The 20,623-nt window shown below is 42.6% G+C and overlaps 1 protein-coding gene across 1 annotated transcript in view; it reads right to left on the bottom strand.

The window, feature by feature from the left end:
* Positions 1-20,623, bottom strand: part of LMO7 (LIM domain 7) — a gene marked incomplete at its 5' end in the record, with an annotated part of 95,676 nt that overhangs the window by 50,693 nt on the left and 24,360 nt on the right. Inside the window, 4 exons of the mRNA XM_083361305.1 lie at positions 19-217; positions 2,119-2,232; positions 4,583-4,613; positions 17,946-18,052. Coding sequence (XP_083217431.1) covers positions 19-217; positions 2,119-2,232; positions 4,583-4,613; positions 17,946-18,052 — 451 coding nt within the window. The remainder of the gene's footprint in view (positions 1-18; positions 218-2,118; positions 2,233-4,582; positions 4,614-17,945; positions 18,053-20,623) is intronic.

Raw genomic sequence — 20,623 nt, forward strand, 5'->3', positions numbered from 1 at the left:
CCAAAGCACAGGAATCACCTTCACTGCCACCTTTCAGAGTGAGATCCGAAGAGAAACTGGTGGAAGATCTTGAGCCAAAAGAGTCCAAGCTGTCTAAGGAATCGTCCCGCTTGTGGCTGGTGGACAATGAAAGAGGATCAATGCGTTCGCTGCACCAAAAATCCCCGTAACCGCTGTCTCTCCCACTTTGTTTGGGGCTGTAGGATTCCCCCAGGGCCTGTAGGAGAAAAAGTACAAAAGAGAGGGGTGTGTGTGTGTGTGTGAAGTTTAGCAGAAAGCCTGTAGGATTCACAGACCAAAGCCTCTTCTCCTTGCCGGTATCACAACTGACAGGAAAAAGGGCTCCTATTGAAGCTGTCAAAGGCTATTGTTTTAGTCCACAGGTTAAAATGAGATCCACACAAGAAACAGTTGGGGACCTGTAAAAAGGTTAAAGCTTTTTGGATTAAAATTTGGTGGAATATGCAGAAGATATTTAAGAAAAGGATAAAGTTTTGTCCACAATTGCTAAGCTTGTAAGCCGCCCTGAGTCTTCGGAGAAAGGGCGGGATATAAATGGAATTAAAATAAATAAATAAATAAATAAATAAATAAATAAATAAATAAATAAATAAATAAATAAATTGTTTTTGCTGGGCATTATTACTGATACTACCGTTGTGGACACTAAGTTGATGTTGAATCTAATTACGGCAGCAAGACTTTTAGTAGGGCAATATTGGAAGAAGGAAGAACTGCCGACTATAGAAGAATGGACTTTAAAAGTTTCCAACCTGGCGGAAATGGCAAAGATCTCAGCGTACTTGAAAGACCATTCACAACAGAGATATATTGTGGAGTGGAAAAAATGGATTGATTACATCCAGAATAAATATGGGACTAAAAAGTTTCATTTAGCATTTGAATAAGTATTGATGTGATATTTATATTGCTTGTAGTCATTTTATATGAGTTAAAGTGCGATAGACTTAATAGCTTATTGTCGTTTGCATATGGTAGATTATGATTGTTTTTACCGTTATACCTTGTATTTAGCTCTGGGAAGTCGGGGAGGGGGGGAAGGGGAGGGAGGGAGGGGTTGGGGTGGGTTGGGAAGAGGGGAGGGGGTTGGGAGGGGTTTTGTTTTGTTAAAGATAAAATGTACTGAAAAACTTTTCAATAAAAAACAAAAAAAGAAACAGTTGGGGGAAACAGCAACAGCCAAGGATGAGTCTCATATTTTCATGGGGAAGAAAGGCACTAAAATTGCCAGGCCTCTGACATTAGATGGCTAATATCTCTGCCAATGATTTTGAAGCTTAGGAGTTCACTCATTCTGGGGGATGTCTACCGTCTTTGTTGCCTGCTTTGTCTGTACACAATGAGCAGATAAGAGGGCCAGTCATTATCTTGCTGGGATGTCGGAATGAGACAATTCGTCAAAGCCAACCTGTCGTGGCCATCTCACCACACAGCCATCTCACTGCAGCCATTTTGCCATGGCCAACCCATCACAGCCATCTCACTGCGGCCTACTTGCTGTGGGACAATTCCATGTAGGATAACTCAATGAGATAAATGTTATTCACCACTGTTTCTTTGATATTATTTCCATTTTTGTCAGTGTTATTTCCATCAAAGAAACAAGTGGTGGGTAACATTTGTCATGTTGCGTTATACAGTGTGGAATTGTCCACAGCGAGTTGTCCTGCGGCAAGATGGCTGTAGTGGGTTAGCCATGGCAAAATGGCCGTGATGAGTTGACTGCATTGAGTTATCCTAGACCAGGGGTCTTCAAACTCGGTCCTTATATGACTTGTGGACTTCAACTGCCAGAATTCCTCAGTCAGGCACGCTGGCTGAGGAATTCTGGGAGTTGAAGTCCACAAGTCATAAAAGGGTCAGGTTTGAAGATCCGTGTCCTAGACCCTTGTGGTATTTCCCTTGGGAATTCAGAGTGAAAGTCATCAGAAAAGATTTCCTAGAAACATCACTGAGAATCCATTTGAATTGCCAGTTTGAATGTTTGTTGAAAAACATTTGTCAAGTGAGGCAGTTGCCGAACAAGGTACTATGAGAGAGACAGAGATGCCTGTGATGTTTATCATTTCTAAAATGATCCTTCCACTGAGGCCTTACCTTGGTCAAAGCTTGTCCAAGCAATTTCTCAAAGGCTTTCAAATCAAGGTGTGGGCCATGATAGGAAGGGCTACGGGCTGCTTTTCTGCCCAGCCAGTACAAGGTAATCAAAACCTTAAAAATAACAGAATTATAGAGAATAGTTAGAGTAATCAAACGAGGTTCCAGAAGATATTTCTCAATTTTAAGTTTCCTGTATTAAAAAGCTGACCAAGAGATGCACAATTGCAGGATATGATAAGTGGTTTCTTTGGACTATGAGTGTGATGGAACCAGGACTGGGCTTGAACATCCTCACAAAAACCCACCTTTCAGGGATCTCTAAGTTAGCTCATCAGATCCCAGTGTATGGAGATATCTAGGCCTAAACTGTGAAATGTTCTAAAGGTAACAACCAGCAACTCTATCTGGAAGGGAACTCGTAATCAGAGCACATCCTCAGGTAGAGATGTCACATGGAAGAATGTCATGAGCCAGAGAAGAACTTCTGAAAAGTCTTCCAAGGGTGGTTCAATGTCAAGAGCACAGCTTTTTACAGTTTCCTAATTATTTATTTAATTGGGTGTTAGATTTACGCCCTCCAGGAACCCACGTGGCTCCCCTCTATTCCCATTTCTCCCCATAATGAACACAATAGCCAGGGAGAAAGTCAACCAGGGAGATTTGCATGGCTGAGGTCAGCATGAACCTAGATCAGGGGTCTTCAAACTTGGCTCTTTTGTGACATGTGGACTTAAACTCCTCAGCCAGGCATGCTGGCTGAGGAATTCTGAGAGCTCAACTCCACAAGTCATAAAAGGGCCAAATTTGAAGACCCCTGACCTAGATCTTTCCAATTCTATTCCCACACCCTTAATTACTTACACCACCCCAGCTCTCTCTTATATGTAAAGGTAAAGGTAAAGGTTCCCCCGCACATGCGTGCTAGTCGTTTCTGACTCTAAGGGCCGGTGCTCATCTCCATTTCAAAGCCGAAGAGCCAGTGCTTGTCCGAGGACGTCTCCGTGGTCATGTGGACGGCATGACTAGACGCCAAAGGCGCATGGAACACTGTTACCTTCCCACCGTAGTGGTCCCTATTTTTCTACTTGCATTTTTACGTGCTTTTGAACTGCTAGGTTGGCAGAAGCTGGGACGAGTAACAGGCGCTCACTCTGTTATGCGACACTGGGGATTCGACCCGCCAAACTGCCAACCTTCTGGTCGACAAGCTCAGCATCCTAACCCACTGAGCAACCGCGTCCCACTTATATGACTCATCTGTTAAAGAATTTCTTCAAACCAATAGCTAAGCATCAGCATTTCTGTTCTAGTTCATGAGCATTCACCCCAAAATCCTTAGCCAGTGTTCGGTAATACTGTTGGTGATACCATCTGCCCACACCCATATTTTCTTCTCCTTCCCTAGTCACATGAGCATCATTCAGAAACCAACCCTTTCAACTGCTACAGGCATCACTTCTACAGCAGTATCTGTTGTGCAGTGAATGGTGTTTCCATACCACCACCTTCTCCCTTAAGGCCTCTCTAGGCCCACCTAGCATACTTAAAAGAAACAGGCAGGACCAGAAAATCCTGGAGCAGATGCTTAATACTTCCCCAATTCTTCTTTTTTCCAGCTGAAATAAATCCTGGAAAGTCAGCTGGAAAAGATCTATACCAAACATAAAGTTCCTACCTCTTTGATCTTCCACCACTGCTCCTCCCAGCAAAAGTTTGCTAGTTGCTAATAGTAATAATTAGTCTCCTGTAACATTTACTTGATGGTTTGGTGGCTAAAGATGCAGGAAAGCTGATGGCCCGGGTTCAAGACCCAAGCGCCACGCAACGTGGTGAGCTCCTGTTACTTCTCCCACTGGCTGCCAATCTAGCAGTTCAAAAGCATGCAAATGTGAGTAAGTAAATAGGTACCACTTCGGTGGAAAGATAACAGTATTCCATGCACTTTGGCGTGTAGTCATGCTGGACACATGACCATGGAAGTGTTTTTGGACAACACCTGGCTCCCTTGGTTAAGAAACGGAGATGAGCACCACCCCAAGGTTTGAACAAATACCTGCCAGCTTCCCCATTGACTTTTCCTATAGAAAGTTGGCAGAGAGTGCTGAAAATGGTGATTATTAACTACAGCTGATTGTTGTAGTATTGTAATGACCACAATTTTGCCAAATTTCAATCCCACAGGAGTCATGGGTCCTGGATTCTGAATGCATGCTGTAGCCCATTTCAGGTTGGGCTACAGGGAAAACGTTTACTCTTGTTTGACATTTACTTCTAACATTTTTGGAATCATAAAAGTTACTAAACCCACCAGAGGCAACCAGCTGACATTATGGCTATGCTGATCCTGGACTTATGTCTAACAAGAACAAACCAGGTAAAAGGATCAAACCTATTTTTTTTCCTTAATCTATTAATATGTGGATCAAAGTAACAGCAAAAAGAAAGAAAATGCATATCTTACATTTTTCACTCTTCGGTCAGTTTCTTCTTGTCTGCAAGAAATACACACATACAGTGTCAGAAAGTTAACTTAGATTAATAGTTTAGCATGACTAATACAGAGCAGTAACTGCAGAACAAAATTGTCTGCCGTAGTCCATCCTCACACAATTAATGGAGACCATAATATTCAAAGAAAGGGGTTTTTTAAAGCAGGGAGTCCAGATACTTGGAGAACTCTTACATCCCGGCCAAAGCACAGCAAAATGGATTAGGATCACCTCTTCACTGGGCAATTTCAAAGTCCTCAAGTTCTAGAGAAGAATTTAAAATATAGAATCCCACAAAACTCCATCAATTAATCGAGTTGGAACAAATGCATTTTGCCTGGTAGAGAATTTCACTAGAAAAATAAACAGCAAATATTTTTGTTGGGTAAGAAAATTGGAGTCCCTTGAGAAGAAATCTCATCTTTTGGGGAGGGGGACAACGAATCCTTGGGTCCCATTTCAGAAACAAAATGCATGCAGCACTTCCTTGCAGTTTGGCAATTCCAGTGGCTGATTGAATAGCTAACAATAGTTATAACAAGTCTCAACTTACTGGTTTATAATTGTGTTTCTCTGTGTTGACAGAGTAAAGTAAATTTCACTACTTTCCTTCACTCCAACTCTAGGGAAAAAATGGATAACGGGCACAGGATTCTTATTTAACATTCACTTTTTAAAAAAAATCATGTAGAAAATGAACTTGCACACGAAGGCAAATATACGTGTCCCAGGATAATGTTGCAGGAGCCAATCTGGTTTGGTCACCTGACCCAGAGGTTTAGTCTTCCGAGCTTTTGGACTTGTGCTGGAGCCCATTCTTAGAGAACTTCTCTCTCACCAAGGTGGGTGAAAAAGAGGTTTCCTAAGGATGGGCTTCAGCACACTAAACCCAGTGGTGGGATTCAGCTGGTTTGCACCACGTCAGCAGAACCGGTAGCTAATTTTTTGGTTGCCCCAGGCCCAGAACGGACTTCTGGAAGTGGCACCCCACACAGAGAACCGGTTGTTCGCCTATTAGAATCCCACCACTGACTAAACCTCTGATCCCAGTGACCAACCCAGGTTGGATCCTGCAAAAATGAACTTGTAACAGTGAACAGGATTGGAAGATCACGATGATAACAATGCAATTTTCAAAGGCCATTGACAAAAGTAAGATGCCTTGAGAGAGAGGCGCCATGGGAATCGCATGTCTCTAGCACATGGGTCCTCAACCTTGGCAACTTTAAGACTTGTGGACTTCAGCTCCCAGCTTTGCTGGCTGAAGAATTCTGGGAGTTGAAGTCCACAAGTCTTAAAAGTTGCCAAGGTTGAGGACCTCTGCTCTAGTGGTCCTGTTTAAAATGGCTAATTTACAGTATACATCAGCTAATTGATGGTAGACACAGAAAATTCATCTCAAAAGTTTCACCTCTTGAATGTGCAACATCCTCTTTAGAGAAAGTGAAAGGTCACTTTCGCTTCAAGATACCCTAATTGATTTATAAAATGATTACATGAAATTAATGAGAACGTTGGTAGAAGAAAAAAGAGCACAATGTTAAGAGTGGAGAAATATGTCGAAAGCTCTTATATCCTACGTACTGTTGCAAATCTATACTGAAGGATACAATCACATGCCTGTCATAAACATTGTGCTGTGAGTTTTTATTCCCAATGACAGATTAATATTTGACTAATTCAAGTACAGGGGGGGGGGAAATCCATGCATAATTTAATTTTACTCACTTAGCATTCTGAACATTTTATTATTGTTCCCAAGGGTGAAGGTTGCAAAACCCACCATTTGTTTAATGAAGAAATAAAAACAATAAAAGGAAATTAAGACACCAGCCCTTCAGAGTGCTTCCTTCTCCTGGCCAATACAAATATTTCTATTATATTTACAGTTGGAACAGGAGAAGAATGTTATTTTGATTATACTGAACTCACAGCAAGAGGACACCACATGGCCTGGTTAAGGCAAAGTTTGCATTGGCTGGTTCAGTCTAGGACTCAAAGAATGGGCTGGTTTAAACGGGCTTATTCAAGGCACTGCAGACAGCTCAGCCAATCAGGAGAAGGATTGAGATGGCTAATCAAGGATCCGGAAGCCTTCGGAAAGCCTTAAATTTTTACTCCTGGAAAATGTTGAGTCTCATCAGCTTAACAAATTGTTGAGATGCTTGAAATTGCTAGCACCTAAGGAACATTTCCATTGTGATTATGGCACGGTACTGGATTTCTGCTTAGTTTTACTTTGTTCTCTTTCCTTTCAATGCTTGATATTTCCTCTTGGCTCTTACATAAGCTCTTTTGTTCTTGGAGAGTCACAGATGAAGCTGAAGACAATGGCCTTGAAGTGCTTTTTTTTTTTAGCAGCTTCCATAGAAATGAGTAGCAAGTTTTATCCTTAGCGCTCGTCACCTGGCCTTCTTTCCAGAAAGGACTCATCATAAATGGCATCAAACAACAGTGGCTTCTCAACCACCTGCCAGCTGAGATAGACAAGACCTTGCATGGGTGCCATCTGCTTACAACAGGCCTAACCCTAACCCTCAGATGCAGCCTGTTCCCCATTATTTATTTTGCTCTTGTATCAGCTTCCAGGAAGATCAAGACCACTTCACAGGCTCACCAGCGAAGCCGTGCTTAATGACCCACCTAGGAGAAAGGGTATAGGACAGTGACGGCAAACCTTTTAGAGACCGAGTGCCCAAACTGTAACCCAAAACCCACTTATGTTTCATCAGGTGCTGGGTGCGCGTGGCCCTTTGGGTGGGCGTGGCCCATTGGGTGGTCGTGGCCCATTGGGTGGACGTGGCTGTGGTGGGACTAAAAAGTTCAATCAGTCAATTCCAACTTTGCGAAATCTTTTTCCCCCCCGCGAGAAGTTGAAATCGATTGACTGAACCTTTTTTTTTTGCATTAAAAAAAAAGCAAAAAGGTTTTATAAAACCCAGCTGAAGGCCTAGGAGTGGGCCGACGGCGTGCGTGCCCACAGAGAGGGCTCTGCGTGCCACCTGTGGCACCCGTGCCATAGGTTCGCCACCACGGGTATAGGAGCAATGACTCCTTGCCTACTTGAGGACATGTATGGGGTCCCCTGAACCAACTTGCTTAGACTGAAGAAGCTACTTGGATAACCAAAAGGAAAAGAAGTCCAGTTGCCGTGACTCAACTTCCAGATATCTGCTGGCTAACTTCTCGTCCTTCATCATTCTTTCAGTGTCTCCCTCTCGCTCTGCCCACATCTTTGGCCCATACCCTTTACTGCCCTGCACAGCTGCACATTCCTCTGCCCATCATCGCCCACTCCAATCTTGGACAATAACCTCAGTGAGCAGGGCATGGGCAGAACAGATGCCCTGGTTTGTTTCAGATTGAGGGAGCCAATTTGCCTAGCCATGCTGTGGCTGCTGTCCCCTTCTACTCAACAAAGAATTTACCCATTTCTGCCTTGAATCACCTCGATGGCCAATGTAGGCAAGGAAGAAGGTGTGGCAGGACTAAAAGAAAGACTCACATACTAGAAACCCTTCTTCTGGGCAGCTGCGCTTCCATTCATGGGAAGGCTATTCAGTACATTTTAAGTCACTCTTCATCTCGGGCGAGATGTCAGAAAGACACACAAACAAACCATCCCGGAAATGCTCCATTTCTGATCAGAATGGTTAGCGCACACAAATACACACCCTACATTGAAATCAGCTGAAGAATGCAAGCAGGAAGTCTTTCTCCGTTTCCCTCCCCGCCTCACTCCATGATGCAGCCTAGGCTGTGAAGGTTGACCACGGACACTAATCCACCTCCAGTTTAAAATTCTTGTGCTAATGTAAGTTTTGTGGAAGGGAGACCAAAGCACGTTAGCCTTTTGTGACTTGAGATTCTGCCAGCTATAATCTCATGTCCATGGCCTGGATCCCTCTGTAGATCTGGATGGCAAAAATCTGCTAGGATCTGGGGTCAAAGTCAGAATGAGTCCTGGCTGAAATTAGAAAGACTCGTAGCTTCTTCTGCAACCTGGGAGATACGATGTAGATCAGGGGTCTTCAAACTTTGCCCTTTGATGACTTGTGGACTTCAACTCCCAGAATTCCTCAGCCAGCGTGCCTGGCTGAGGAATTCTGGGAGTTGAAGTCCACAAGTCGTAAAAGGGCCAAGTTTGAAGACCCCTGATGTAGATGAACTTCACTTCTGGTTACTCTACTTCCCTCAAACCTCTGAATCCTTTTCAAGGCTCTGCAAGCCTAGTTTGGTTCCTCTCAGATACACAAGACGGTTTGCTAGATTTGGATAAGCAGCCGGAGTGCTCTTGATTTTAAAGTCTTGGTAAGACCAATTTTTTGGCTTCTTCTAATATCTTCTGTCACCCCTACTCCTAGACTAAGCATGAACCCTGGGTAACTTTTGCCTTCTCCCACTTTGACTAAGATCTTCTTTGAGGACAACTATTTTGGAATATTTTTTGACAGTCATCCCTGGAATCTGGCTTTGGTCTTAGGACTGCCATTTTCTTTCTTTTGATGCACCCACTACAGATTTTGCAATTGGTCCTCTCCATCAATTTACTTTATCATTACCATTTCTCTGAAATGGTATAGGGTTTCCTGCCTAAGCAGTGGGTTGGACTAGAAGGCCTCTAAGGACCCTTCCAACTATTCTATTCTATTCTATTCTATTCTATTCTATTCTATTCTATTCTATTCTATTCTATTCTATTCTATTCTATTCTATTCTATTCTCTCTTCCATATTGTCTATTCTATTCTATTCTATTCTATTCTATTCTATTCTATTCTATTCTATTCTATTCTATTCTATTCTATTCTATTCTATTCTATTCTATTTTCACACAAAAGTAGAGAGAAGAATTAAACTCCTGAAATGATGATGCCCATTGCTTATCACTTAAAAAGTTGTTTCGCTGGATCACAAAATATTGTACAGACAATAAAACCAAATGTTGTATTTTTCATCCAGGGCAACCAGACTGTAGTATAGTGCCTATTGCTGTCTCCAGATGTAACAGGACAATTTAAAACCTTGAATACTCAAAACACTTAAGTAGTCAATGTGCACAGTTAAAAAAAAAATCACAAGTTTAGATGCTGGCTAAATTGGAACTTTCTAAAGACGCTAAAAGCAAACATTGCCTCTGTTTTTCAAAAAGAAAGACAAAAAAAAATGACCTCATAAATAAACACGTGAATGCCTAAACCCACCCATTTTGTCCAAAATTGGTACTGTCCATTTTTTTATGGTCTATAGACTGAAATAAAAGATTACATGAAAAACAGAAGGCACAAAAGAAAAGACAAAGATATGACAAAATGATTTCTTGGAAAGCAGAAAGGCTTGAGAATTCCTTTTTAAAAAATTGTAAGTTTCTAAATCAGACTCTTAGCTCACTGGCCCCCAAACATTGTAAACAGAGGATAAATATAGCTGATTGCAATTAAAGACATTAAGTTCTATACTTTGGATTGTTCTTTGCTATTGCTGGGAAAACAGACTACAGACTTTGAGAATTTCCTTCCTTCCTTCCTTCTTTCTCTTTTCTTTTCTTTTCTTTTCTTTTCTTTTCTTTTCTTTTCTTTTCTTTTCTTTTCTTTTCTTTTCTTTTCTTTTCTTTTCTTTCTTTCTTTCTTTCTTTCTTTCTTTCTTTCTTTCTTTCTTTCTTTCTTTCTTTCTTTCTTCTTTCTTTCTTTCTTTCTTTCTTTCTTTCTTTCTTTCTTCTTTCTTTCTTTCTTTCTCTCTCTCTCTCTCTCTCTCTCTCTCTCTCTCTCTCTCTCTCTCTCTCTCTCTCTCTCTCGTGCAAGGGGATGTCTGACAGGTGATATTGGGAAATTGCTTAAGACCAGTTTTTATTTTTTATTTTTTTATTATTATTATTTTTGCAAATAAAAAACGAAATACAGACCTTTCCCCCCTATTCCATTAATCAAAACATCTCACTTGCCTTTACAAAGGTGCCCACCAGTGCCTGAGTGCAGGCAATTTGTGGGCTTATTTTTAGACACACCAATCATGTGTGGGGCTGCACTTATGTTCTTGCCCGCATAGCTATCGATCTACTCTGCTGCCTGAAATTAGCATCGTATGTGAGTCATCCACAAGAATTTTCTGTTGTTCCTCTAAGGATACAACCAGACAAACTTGGAAGGGTAACGTTCAAGTGGGCAAATGGCAGTGAATCAGCAGTAGCATTCTTGCAACTGCACCAAGCTGACATTTCAACAAATAAAGTGTCTTTCTGAAAGCGATCTCAGCAGAGAAAGTTTCTTTCGGAGTTTTGTCATGTGACTTTGTATATACAGGCACTATTATCAGAATTATGGAACTGGCTGGGACCTTTCAAAACAACAGAGAACAGAGAAGCTGGTTCAGGGTGGAGGACCGTTCAGTTTCCATGCCCCAAAAGATTCTGCTGTCAGCAAACAGGGGCCAGCTGATAAATACTTTCCTTCTTATTATAGCCGCTTGATCAAAAAAGCAGCATTTGAACATGTTCCAACATATACACATATAGACAGAAGAAAAACAGATCCACGCCCTTTGGGATTAAGCCACACTAGATGAGGACTTAGAAGAGAAACTCATTGGACGTTCTTTACAGGACCTTCAAAAAGACATTCCACGCATCTACCTGTCATTCTTCTTTTCCTTTGGTTACCTAAGGCCAAGAATAGAAACAGAATTTGGATGGTATCAAAACTGTTATTGAGACAGAAAGTCATCCCATATATATTAAGGTGAACAGGACTAACCTTGACTAACCATCCAGGGTCCATTTTCTCCCTGCTTTGGGTAGTAACCACCACTGACAAGGTCTCTCACACTCTCTCTTAAACACACAACTCTCTAATTCATAGTTGGTCACCTTCTAATCATCGGGAACTGCCTTATTATATTTTTAAAAAATGGAGGTTAGACATCTGAGGGCCACAGGTTCCCCTCTTCTGGAAACAACAACAACAACAACATCAAGCAGGTAACTCTTACGTCTAAAGATGCTATGATGCTATGACTTTCAGAAGAGCTGGCTTCCAAAGGGAATTATTAAGGAAGATACTCAGTGACAATGAGCTTGTAGTCATATTAAAACAATATACAATGAAGACAAGCTATGTAAATCTATGACACATACATACCTCTTCATTTCAAAGCTAAAGCATTATTCATCTCTCCATAATACACCTACCTATTTTGCATTCTACAGGTATTACGTATGTTTAGCCATTGATCAACAGGGATAATCTCATGATCCTGTTGTATGGATAACCTATGGAAAGTACTCATGTGACATTCCTACACATGAAAAAAAATAGCCATAAGTGTTCTGTGGAGATAGGAAACGTTTTCTGATATTTCCTGTGGTTTAGAAATTCAATTATACTTCGTTTAATTTTTACATGGCATTGTAAAGTTTTAAAAATACCACAATACACCAAGGTTAAATTCCATAATTATCCATGCATCAAGAGGACTTTCCTTTTCCAGTCTATGGTGAATTTAAAAACATGAGATTGTTTTAATAATTGAAGTACAATTGCATAATCCTGTTTAGGATTAAATCGAGAATGAAAATGGCTTCTAAAAAGGGATTGCTGCTAATCGTTCATTATGGTAGTAATTTTGGTAGTGCTATTAACATAAGCTCTTTTCACACAACGAGATGATCCATACTCACTGTCACCCCAACCTCAACTTGGTCTTAGCTGCAGAATCAGAAAAAGCACCAAAAAGCAACTTCTTCTCCCTCTGGATCTAACAGAAGTTCACAGAATAACAGAGTTGGAAGGAATCTTAGAGGTCTTCTAATCTAATCCAACCTTCTGCTGGAGCAGGAGACCCCATACCATGTCAGACAAGTGGATGTCCAGTCTCTCTTTAAAAGCCTCCACAGATGGAGGACCCACAACTTCTGAAGGCAAGCTGTTCCATTGGTTAATTGTTCTCACTGTTAGGAAAATTCTCCTTAGTTCTAGGTTGTTTCACTCCTTGGTGAGTTTCCATCCATTGCTTCTTGTCCTGCCTTCAGGTCCTTTGGAAAATAGTTTACCCCTTCTTCTTTGTGGCAGCCCCTCAAATATTGGAACATTGCTATTGTGTCACACCTAGTCCTTCTCTTTACTAGATTAGCTAATTTCAGCACTATGGAAGGCTAGATTGAAAGGGTAGACTTCTTCCTAACCTTTACTTGGGGATGTGGCAATGCTAAGAGAATTTCTAATCAAACCAATTTCTTTATCTCAAGATGTTTGACAATTTGTGGTACAAAAACGTCAATTAGAAAGACATCCTTTCCTTCCTACAATAAAAAAAATTAGCCAGCCCTTTCCTGTGGTGACATCCATGTTCCATCTGACTACCTTCAAGACCATTGAAAGCAAAGTTATCAGTGAAATCCCAACTGTTCAGGTTTTCCTATTGCTTAAAGCAGCGTTTCCCAACCTTAGGAACTTGAAGATGCGTGGACTTCAACTCCCAGAATTCCCCAGCCAGCATAGCTGGCTGGGGAATTCTGGGAGTTGAAGTCCACGCATCTTCAAGTTCCTAAGGTTGGGAAACGCTGGCTTAAAGAACTGGTACATAAACTGTATGCATTTCTGCCAATCTTTAGTAGCATAGATATAAAATTTCTATTGAAGCAATTTACTTTACTAATTTATTTATGGACAGATAAGATTTGGCCACCACGCCTACTCCAGAATTTCAGAATTTAATTTAAAGCACATTAGGTCTGACACCACATTTAATACCCCGTTCAGGAAAAGAGCTTTTTGGCTAGCCCTGTTAAGATAATAACTAGCCAATAACTGTACGTCTGGACACAGGATTCACAGTTTCATTCTAAATCTGCTTCACAGGTAAATTCCTTCTAGAAAAGTTCAAAGGTACTTAATTACTGTAATCTGCTGGAGACTGCAGAGGCAGACATCTGCCGAATTAAGGCAATTCAAACTAATTATTAAGAGAATTGCTTAAGAGTTCATAAATCAAAATAAGAAACAGACAGGCTTAGGCACAAAACTCAAGGTCCCCCGTGCTATTATGCAACAGGCAATTGAAGGTCATCTCTTGATAAAGATGCATTCCTTAGGTAATGAAATGCTCACAATACTTTTGTTGCAGACCAGATGGGGAGAGACCTCTGGGTTAAGGCCTCATTCAGGACATATCCTCACCATTCACTGGGAATTCCTAGGGAACCAAGTCCTCGACTTACAACTGTTCATTTAGTGACAGTTCAAAATTACAACGGCATGGGAAAAAAGTCACTTATGACCCATTTTTCAGACACTCGGTTATTGCAGCTTCCCCATAGTCACATGTTCAAAATTTGACTGCTTGGCAACTAACTGACTCATATTTATGACGGTTGCAGTGTCCCCAGGGGTCAGGTGATCACCTTTTGTGACCTTCTCACAAGCCAAGTCAATGGGGAAGCCAGATTCACTTAGCAACCGTTAAAAACTGCAGTGATTCACTCCATAACCAGGGCATGAAAAGTGATAAAATGGGACAAATTTCACTTAACAAATGTTTCACTTAGCAACATAAATCTGAGACTCAATTGTGGTCATAAGTCGAGGACTATCTATACAATGGCCTGAAGAACACTCCAGAGCAAACATGCTTAAAAATAGCTGGACAAAATCTTGGGTTATTCCCACAGTTAACGAGAGCACATATATAGGTACAGGTATAGTATAGTATAGTATAGTATAGTATAGTATAGTATAGTATAGTATAGTATAGTATAGTATAGTATAGTATAGTATAGTATAGCTTTTCGGCTTTGAAACGGAGATGAGCACCGGCCCCTAGAGCTGGAAATGACTAGCACGCACGTGCGGGGAAACCTTTACCTTTTTATAGTATAGGTGGTACCTTGCTCAATAATAGTAACTGTGAGAGGGATCTCGGAGTCCTAGTAGACAATCACTTCAATATGAGCCAGCCGTGTGCTGCAGCTGCCAGAAAAGCCAACACAGTGCCTTCCTTAACAGAAGGAAAGAATCAAGATCATGAGAAGTATTAATACCACTTTACAATGCCTTGGTAAGGCCACACATGGAATACTGCATGCAGTTTTGGTCACCACGATGTAAAAAAGATGTTGAGACTCTAGAAAGAGTACAGAGAAGAGTAACAAAGATGATCAGGGACTGGAGGCTAAAACATATAAAGAATGCTTGCTGGAATTGAGTATGTCTACTCTAATGAAGAGAAGGACAAGGGGGGATATGATAGCAGTGTTCCAATCTCTCAGGGGCTGCCCCAAAGAAGAGGGAGTCAAGCTATTCTCCAAAGCACCTGAAGGCAGGACAAGAAGCAACGGATGGAAACTAACCAAAGAGAGAAGCAGCCTGGAACTAAGGAGAAATTTCCTGACAGTTAGAACAATTAAGCAACCTGCCTCCAGAAGTGGTAAATGCTCCAACACTGGACGTTTTTAAGAAGAGACTGGACAGCCATTTGTCTGAAATGGTATAGGGTTTCCTGCCTGAGCAGGGGGTTGGACTAGATGACCTCCAAGGTCCCTTCCAACATCATCATCATCATTATTATTATCATTATGTTGTTATTGAATTCATTTTTCAGAGCAAGATTCTTTCTTAAGTTGAAACTAATAATTCAAATTAAGTATGTCAAAATTTACAAAAAAGGAGCATGGGAAACCAAAACCACATCAAGGTCCCAAAGCCTCAGGTTGCAGCACCTCCTCAGATGATGCAAAAAACCAAAGGATGTTGTGTAGCTTTCTCCAAGTGCCTGCAAGTATTTTTAGCTGGAGCTTCACATTGCACCCTGTAATAATCTTGGCTGTTTGACCTTGAGACATGCTCATTTCCTAGAGAAAGCGGAGATTAATGCACAATCTGCTTGTACGGAAAGTCAGTGCCAAGAAAAATCTGGATGCACTTTTCATTCTCTTGGTCCATCTAGTTTTTGAATATATTTTCCCCCAGCTGATTAAAACAGGCATCAGATTCCAAAGTTTGCAAAATTGGAAGCGGACTTCTGTAAAAGACAGTAGCTTTCCAAATTCCCCCTTGTGGGTGGTGGTCGTGAAGGATATGCATTATTTCATTCATCACAGCCTTCCACTGTTCTGGCTGGAGTCGCAATCCAACATGTTTGGAAGACACCACCAAGTACTTTAGATATCTCAGCTAAGATGGAGGAAGAAAGGCTCTGTTTTCAAGCACAGCTTGAAAAGGAAAGGAAAGGGTTGTGGGAATAAGGGTTCATCACAAGAATGAAGACTGCCTTTTCTCAGAACAATCAGCAGCAGCCTGGATGCCAATCGATTTGCCCAGTTTCGCCCAGAATCTCATCATCGCTAGTTGGGCTTTGGTTCCTAGGAGAGTTTCAGCACAACTCTTACACAACAGATTTACTATTAAGCTGCCTGATCTCCGCTGATTCTCTCTGCCAGGGACTGCCACCTCCAAGGAGCTCCTATTACAGACTTATCATTCCAGCCTTGCTTAAGCCAACCCAGAAGAAAGGAACCATTTCTGAATGACTATGGTCCTTCAGCCAGGCTGCAACTCTTTGACCAGGACAGTCTTGGAAGAGGGGTGTTTTTCCTCGTAAAGGTCAAGAATTCTGGGAGTTGAAGTCCATCAGTCATAAAAGAGCCACAGTTGCCTACCCCTGGTATAGGATCTCCTGCCATGGGCCAGGGGGCTGGACTAGACAACCTCCAAGGTCCCTTCCAACCCAATTATTCTATATATTTTTTCTGCAGCACAACATTCACAGAAAACCCTGCTCTTTTTCTCTCTCACTCCCAGATCGAAAGGCTTTGGGAAGGGAGACGGAAACCACCGGTACTTGAAACGGGTTACACACGTGGGTTTGTGACAACGCAAGGAGGAGAAGATTGTGGCAGAAAATTCTCTCACCACACAGGCAGGCAGCAGCCAGTTCGACAGCATTTCCAGCAGAACGAGAGGGAATTGCACCACCTTCTCAACTTACTCCTGCAGCAGGAGGGGAACGAGAGAGGCAACTCCACAGGAATGCAAATCTGAGTCTCGGGAAGTTGCCAAGCCTTCTTGTCAAGCCCACACGTTGAAAGGGAACCTGTTAGGAGACTTGTCGGCTGCTGCTTTGCTTTCCCCTAACAGGAAGGGGAACCGGTGCCATGGCGTTCCTGGCTTGACCGCCTGGGAACAATCCTGGCACACCACAGCAGGAGTTGTCAGATAGGTCACTTTTGATTACTTGGCTTTCCAGGTTGCAAAAGAGCCAGTCAGGTGGATTTCGCAAAGGTGTTTACCATTCTTTCACGTGCTGCCTTTCACAAACCAAAAGAAAGCCAAGCGGGAAGAGAGCATGAGATTCTTCATTTGTGTCCTCTTCCACAAAGGCCACAATTTGCCGAATGCCTCCTTTAACCCAGGAATACTTATGAGGGACTTTGCCATTCACTGCTTTTAAACTTAGAAACCACATACGTTTACAAACACACGTACGCACACCTTTTCTGGCATTCTCAAGCAGGCTGTGCAAGGTCCAGCGCACTTAAATGAGCAAATCTAAAATAATTATTTGAACAATTAAGCAAGTCCATTTATCTGGCCACAATGTCCTTGACGTTCATTTTGCTAGGTGTATCCCCTTCCTGAGGTACAGCAGGTCCACCGATATAGACAAAGCCGTTCATGGCCAAACTTTCTGACCACTTCCTGATGGGTGTAGGGAAAACTCTCTTTTAGGAAGAGTGGAATTCCTCTTTGTCACTCTTGGGTCATGGTTAGGGAGGGTCAAGGTGATGAATGCCATATCTCAGAAAGGATGTCATCGGTTAAAGGCGCGGCCACCCATTGCTCCAGGTAAAACGGAGGTTAAAGTTAAACCGAAAGATTTCCTGGTCCACCGTTGCTGAGTGTAGCTAGCAGCTATCAAGTAGCTCACATGCCCCCCTAACCTTCTCTACAGAGGACAGAGTCTGCATTCTCAGTAGAGTTTTACAGGTGTCAGATCTGAAGTCTTGGCTAAAGACAACCCTAGACCACCCTAAGTAGACATCTCATCCCAGAATAAACACTCAACATTACCATCTTAGAGTAAAACCAACTTTTCCGGTCAAGTTTTGCATTTTCGTCTCTGAATTAATATAACTATCAATCTGTCAAGTAGCTTTACACACACTCTCTCTCTCTCTCACACACACACACACACAAACACACAGACAAACACAAACACACAATCCTCAGGATTGGGCTAGCTTTTTCCTGGCACTTAACAGCAAATCTCAACTTGCACATCTCAAAAAGGATTCAGCCCCAAGACAACGTACAGACACGTAATAAGCAGAAGACTTAGCCGTACTTACTTGACGGTAACTCGATTAGATAAATCCTGAAGGTCACCAGGATGAAAAAGCTGAGCTTCTTTTAATCCAAGGTTTTCGCAGGCTTTCAAAAAGACGTTGATATTATCCTGCGAAAGAGAAGCAGAAGAAGGCGGCTACTTTAGTGAAGGAGCGTGGCGGAAAGCGTGCGGGTCTCAAAGTCCAGCCTGTGGTCCTCAGGATCACAGATGACAAGGAACATTATTTCCTGTGGCTCTGAAAGCTGCTTTGACTGACAGGCACGTTAAAGATTAGCAGGTAAAAAGGCAACACGGGCTGGCCAGTGAGGAGCAGCGTCGTCCCCTCCGTGTCAGCTCTGCAAACAAACGCCCTCTTTTTTTTCCTTTTTTTTTTTAGCTTTGCATGACAAGCCTCACCTCTCACATTTAAAAATAACTCTCCGGCTGCTGACATTCACCCACCCAGGAATGGTTGGCAACGGAGGAGCGAAGGAGGAGGAACCCTGTTTCTATGCCACCGAGGATTGCAGAAAGCAGCACCTGCGAGTGGGTTTTGGTTACCGAGGATGGGGGGGGAGGAGGAGAGGGGAAGAGAGAGAGAGAAGGCAGAAGGCGAGGCAAGAGCAGAGACTGAGCAGAATCTGCAGTTTCACTGGGCAAATTAGGTGTGGCTGAGCAGAGATTTGTGCCACCTGCCTCAGGGAGAGCTTACTTTGAACCCTGCAGAGAGGTGGAGGAAACAAAGTTCTCCTTGGCTGGGCATGCCAACTATTTTTTTCATTTATTTATTTTAATTCCATTTATATCCCGCCCTTCTCCGAAGACTCAGGGCGGCTTACAAGCTTAGCAGTAGCCTTCATTCTATGTATATGCCTGCTTATTACGGCTTTCATACACCCCCCAAGCGGCATTATTACAAAGTCAGCTTAATTGCCCCCAACAATCTGGGTCCTCATTTTACCTACCTCGGAAGGATGGAAGGCTGAGTCAACCTGGAGCCTGGTGGGATGCGAACCTGCACTAATTGCAGGCAGCTGGTGTTACTTAAGGAGGCATTAGCCCACTGCTCCACCAAGGAGCCTAACTCTTTAGCCTAATTCTCTGAGGTCCCCCCACCCCACCCCCAAATGTTCAGATCTAGATTCTAAACATTGGGGAAAACAACACTCTGGGTAAGAAGCACGCCCAACTAGGAAACAAGCAGTCCAAACTTCAGAAATGGGGGGTTTCCAGTTAAAAGTTGGGCTATTTTTCCAGTCGGGCTGAGTTGGATTTCAGAACATCCTACGCAGTGCTTTTTTGCTAAAAGAAAAAGGTGCCGGAACTCACACATGTCATACAACCCGCCTTGCCTAGCCTACAAGGTTCCATTCAAAAAAGGTGCCGGAACTCCGTTCTGAGCGTTCTATGACAAAAAAAGCCCTACGGCATCTCTCCTTCCTGGCTTTGGCTGGCCAGCTGGGGCAGAGGGAATCCCCGTTTGGCAGTTTTTGAAAAAAATGGCAAGCATCCCATGTGTCCGAGGGAATTTTAAGAGGAGGGGGGGGGGGAGGAATGGAAGCTCTCTCACCCTCCAAGCACAAGAGGATAAGACTAAAACTAACCACGCTCTGGATTCAATGTCCCTGCTCTGAAAACAAAAAAAGAGAGCTCTTTTCTAGGACAGCCGGGGATTATAACACTTAAAATTACCATTCATTTCCGCAGTCCTAAACATTTGTATTTGTCCTATTTGCATCCTATTTTGTGGGCTGAGAGTGTGTGAGGGTCCAAAGTCCATGGAGAAGGGTAGGCTGGAATTTTGCTTATAAACAGGGCTGTAATAACTCCAGCAGCCTTTGCTCCCTGGCACAGCATGTGGCTAAGCTGGGCAGGTGCCCAGGATGCTAATTGTTTTGGGGGATCAGCACACTCCCACATGACTTGGGGGTGGCCGTACCAAAGGGCTGCCCACCCACTACTGTTTGCTCTGCAAACATCCTGGAAATTCCTGAATTCCAGAATTTTTTCGCTTCTGGTGCTCAAGCTTGGCTTCAACCGGCAATCCGTGAACCCGCTGCCTAAAAGCTTCCTAGCTGCAGTTATCAAAAAGATAATTATTGGATCACTGGAGAAAGCAGTTATGTTTGGAAGAGTTAGTGGTAAAAGGAAACCAGGCTGCCAAAGAACACGGTGGCTGAACACCATCAAAGCTGACACCAACCAGAACGTAGAACAACTCAAAGAAGTAGCGCAAGATCAGAAGATATGGAGAGACTTGGTTGATAGAATCACCAAGAGTTGGACACAACTGGATAACATCATCATCAACAACTATTGGGTCACACATTCCAATTTGCAGCCTCAGTGCTTCCCTCCCGGAGTGCCGTCTTCCCCTCTGAACGATGCACCCTTCTATTCTTTCTCACTCGTAAGATTGTAGATGCCAAGGCATATAGCTGCATTTACAGAATATAGAATGATAGAGTTGGAAGGGACTTTGGAGGTCTTATAGTCCAATCCTCTGCTGAAGCAGGAGATCCTATACCACTTCAAACAAGTGGCTGTCCAGTCTCTTCTTAAAAGCTTCCAGTGATGGAGCACCCACAAGTTCTGAAAGCAAGCCATTCCACTGGTTAGGAAGTATCTCCAGAGTTCTAGGTTGCTTCCCTCCTTCATTAGTTTCCATCCGTTGCTTCTTGTCCTGCCTTCTGGTGCTTT

The sequence above is a fragment of the Vipera ursinii genome (genome assembly GCF_947247035.1).
Source record: "Vipera ursinii genome assembly, chromosome: 4".
Lineage (NCBI taxonomy): Eukaryota > Metazoa > Chordata > Lepidosauria > Squamata > Viperidae > Vipera > Vipera ursinii.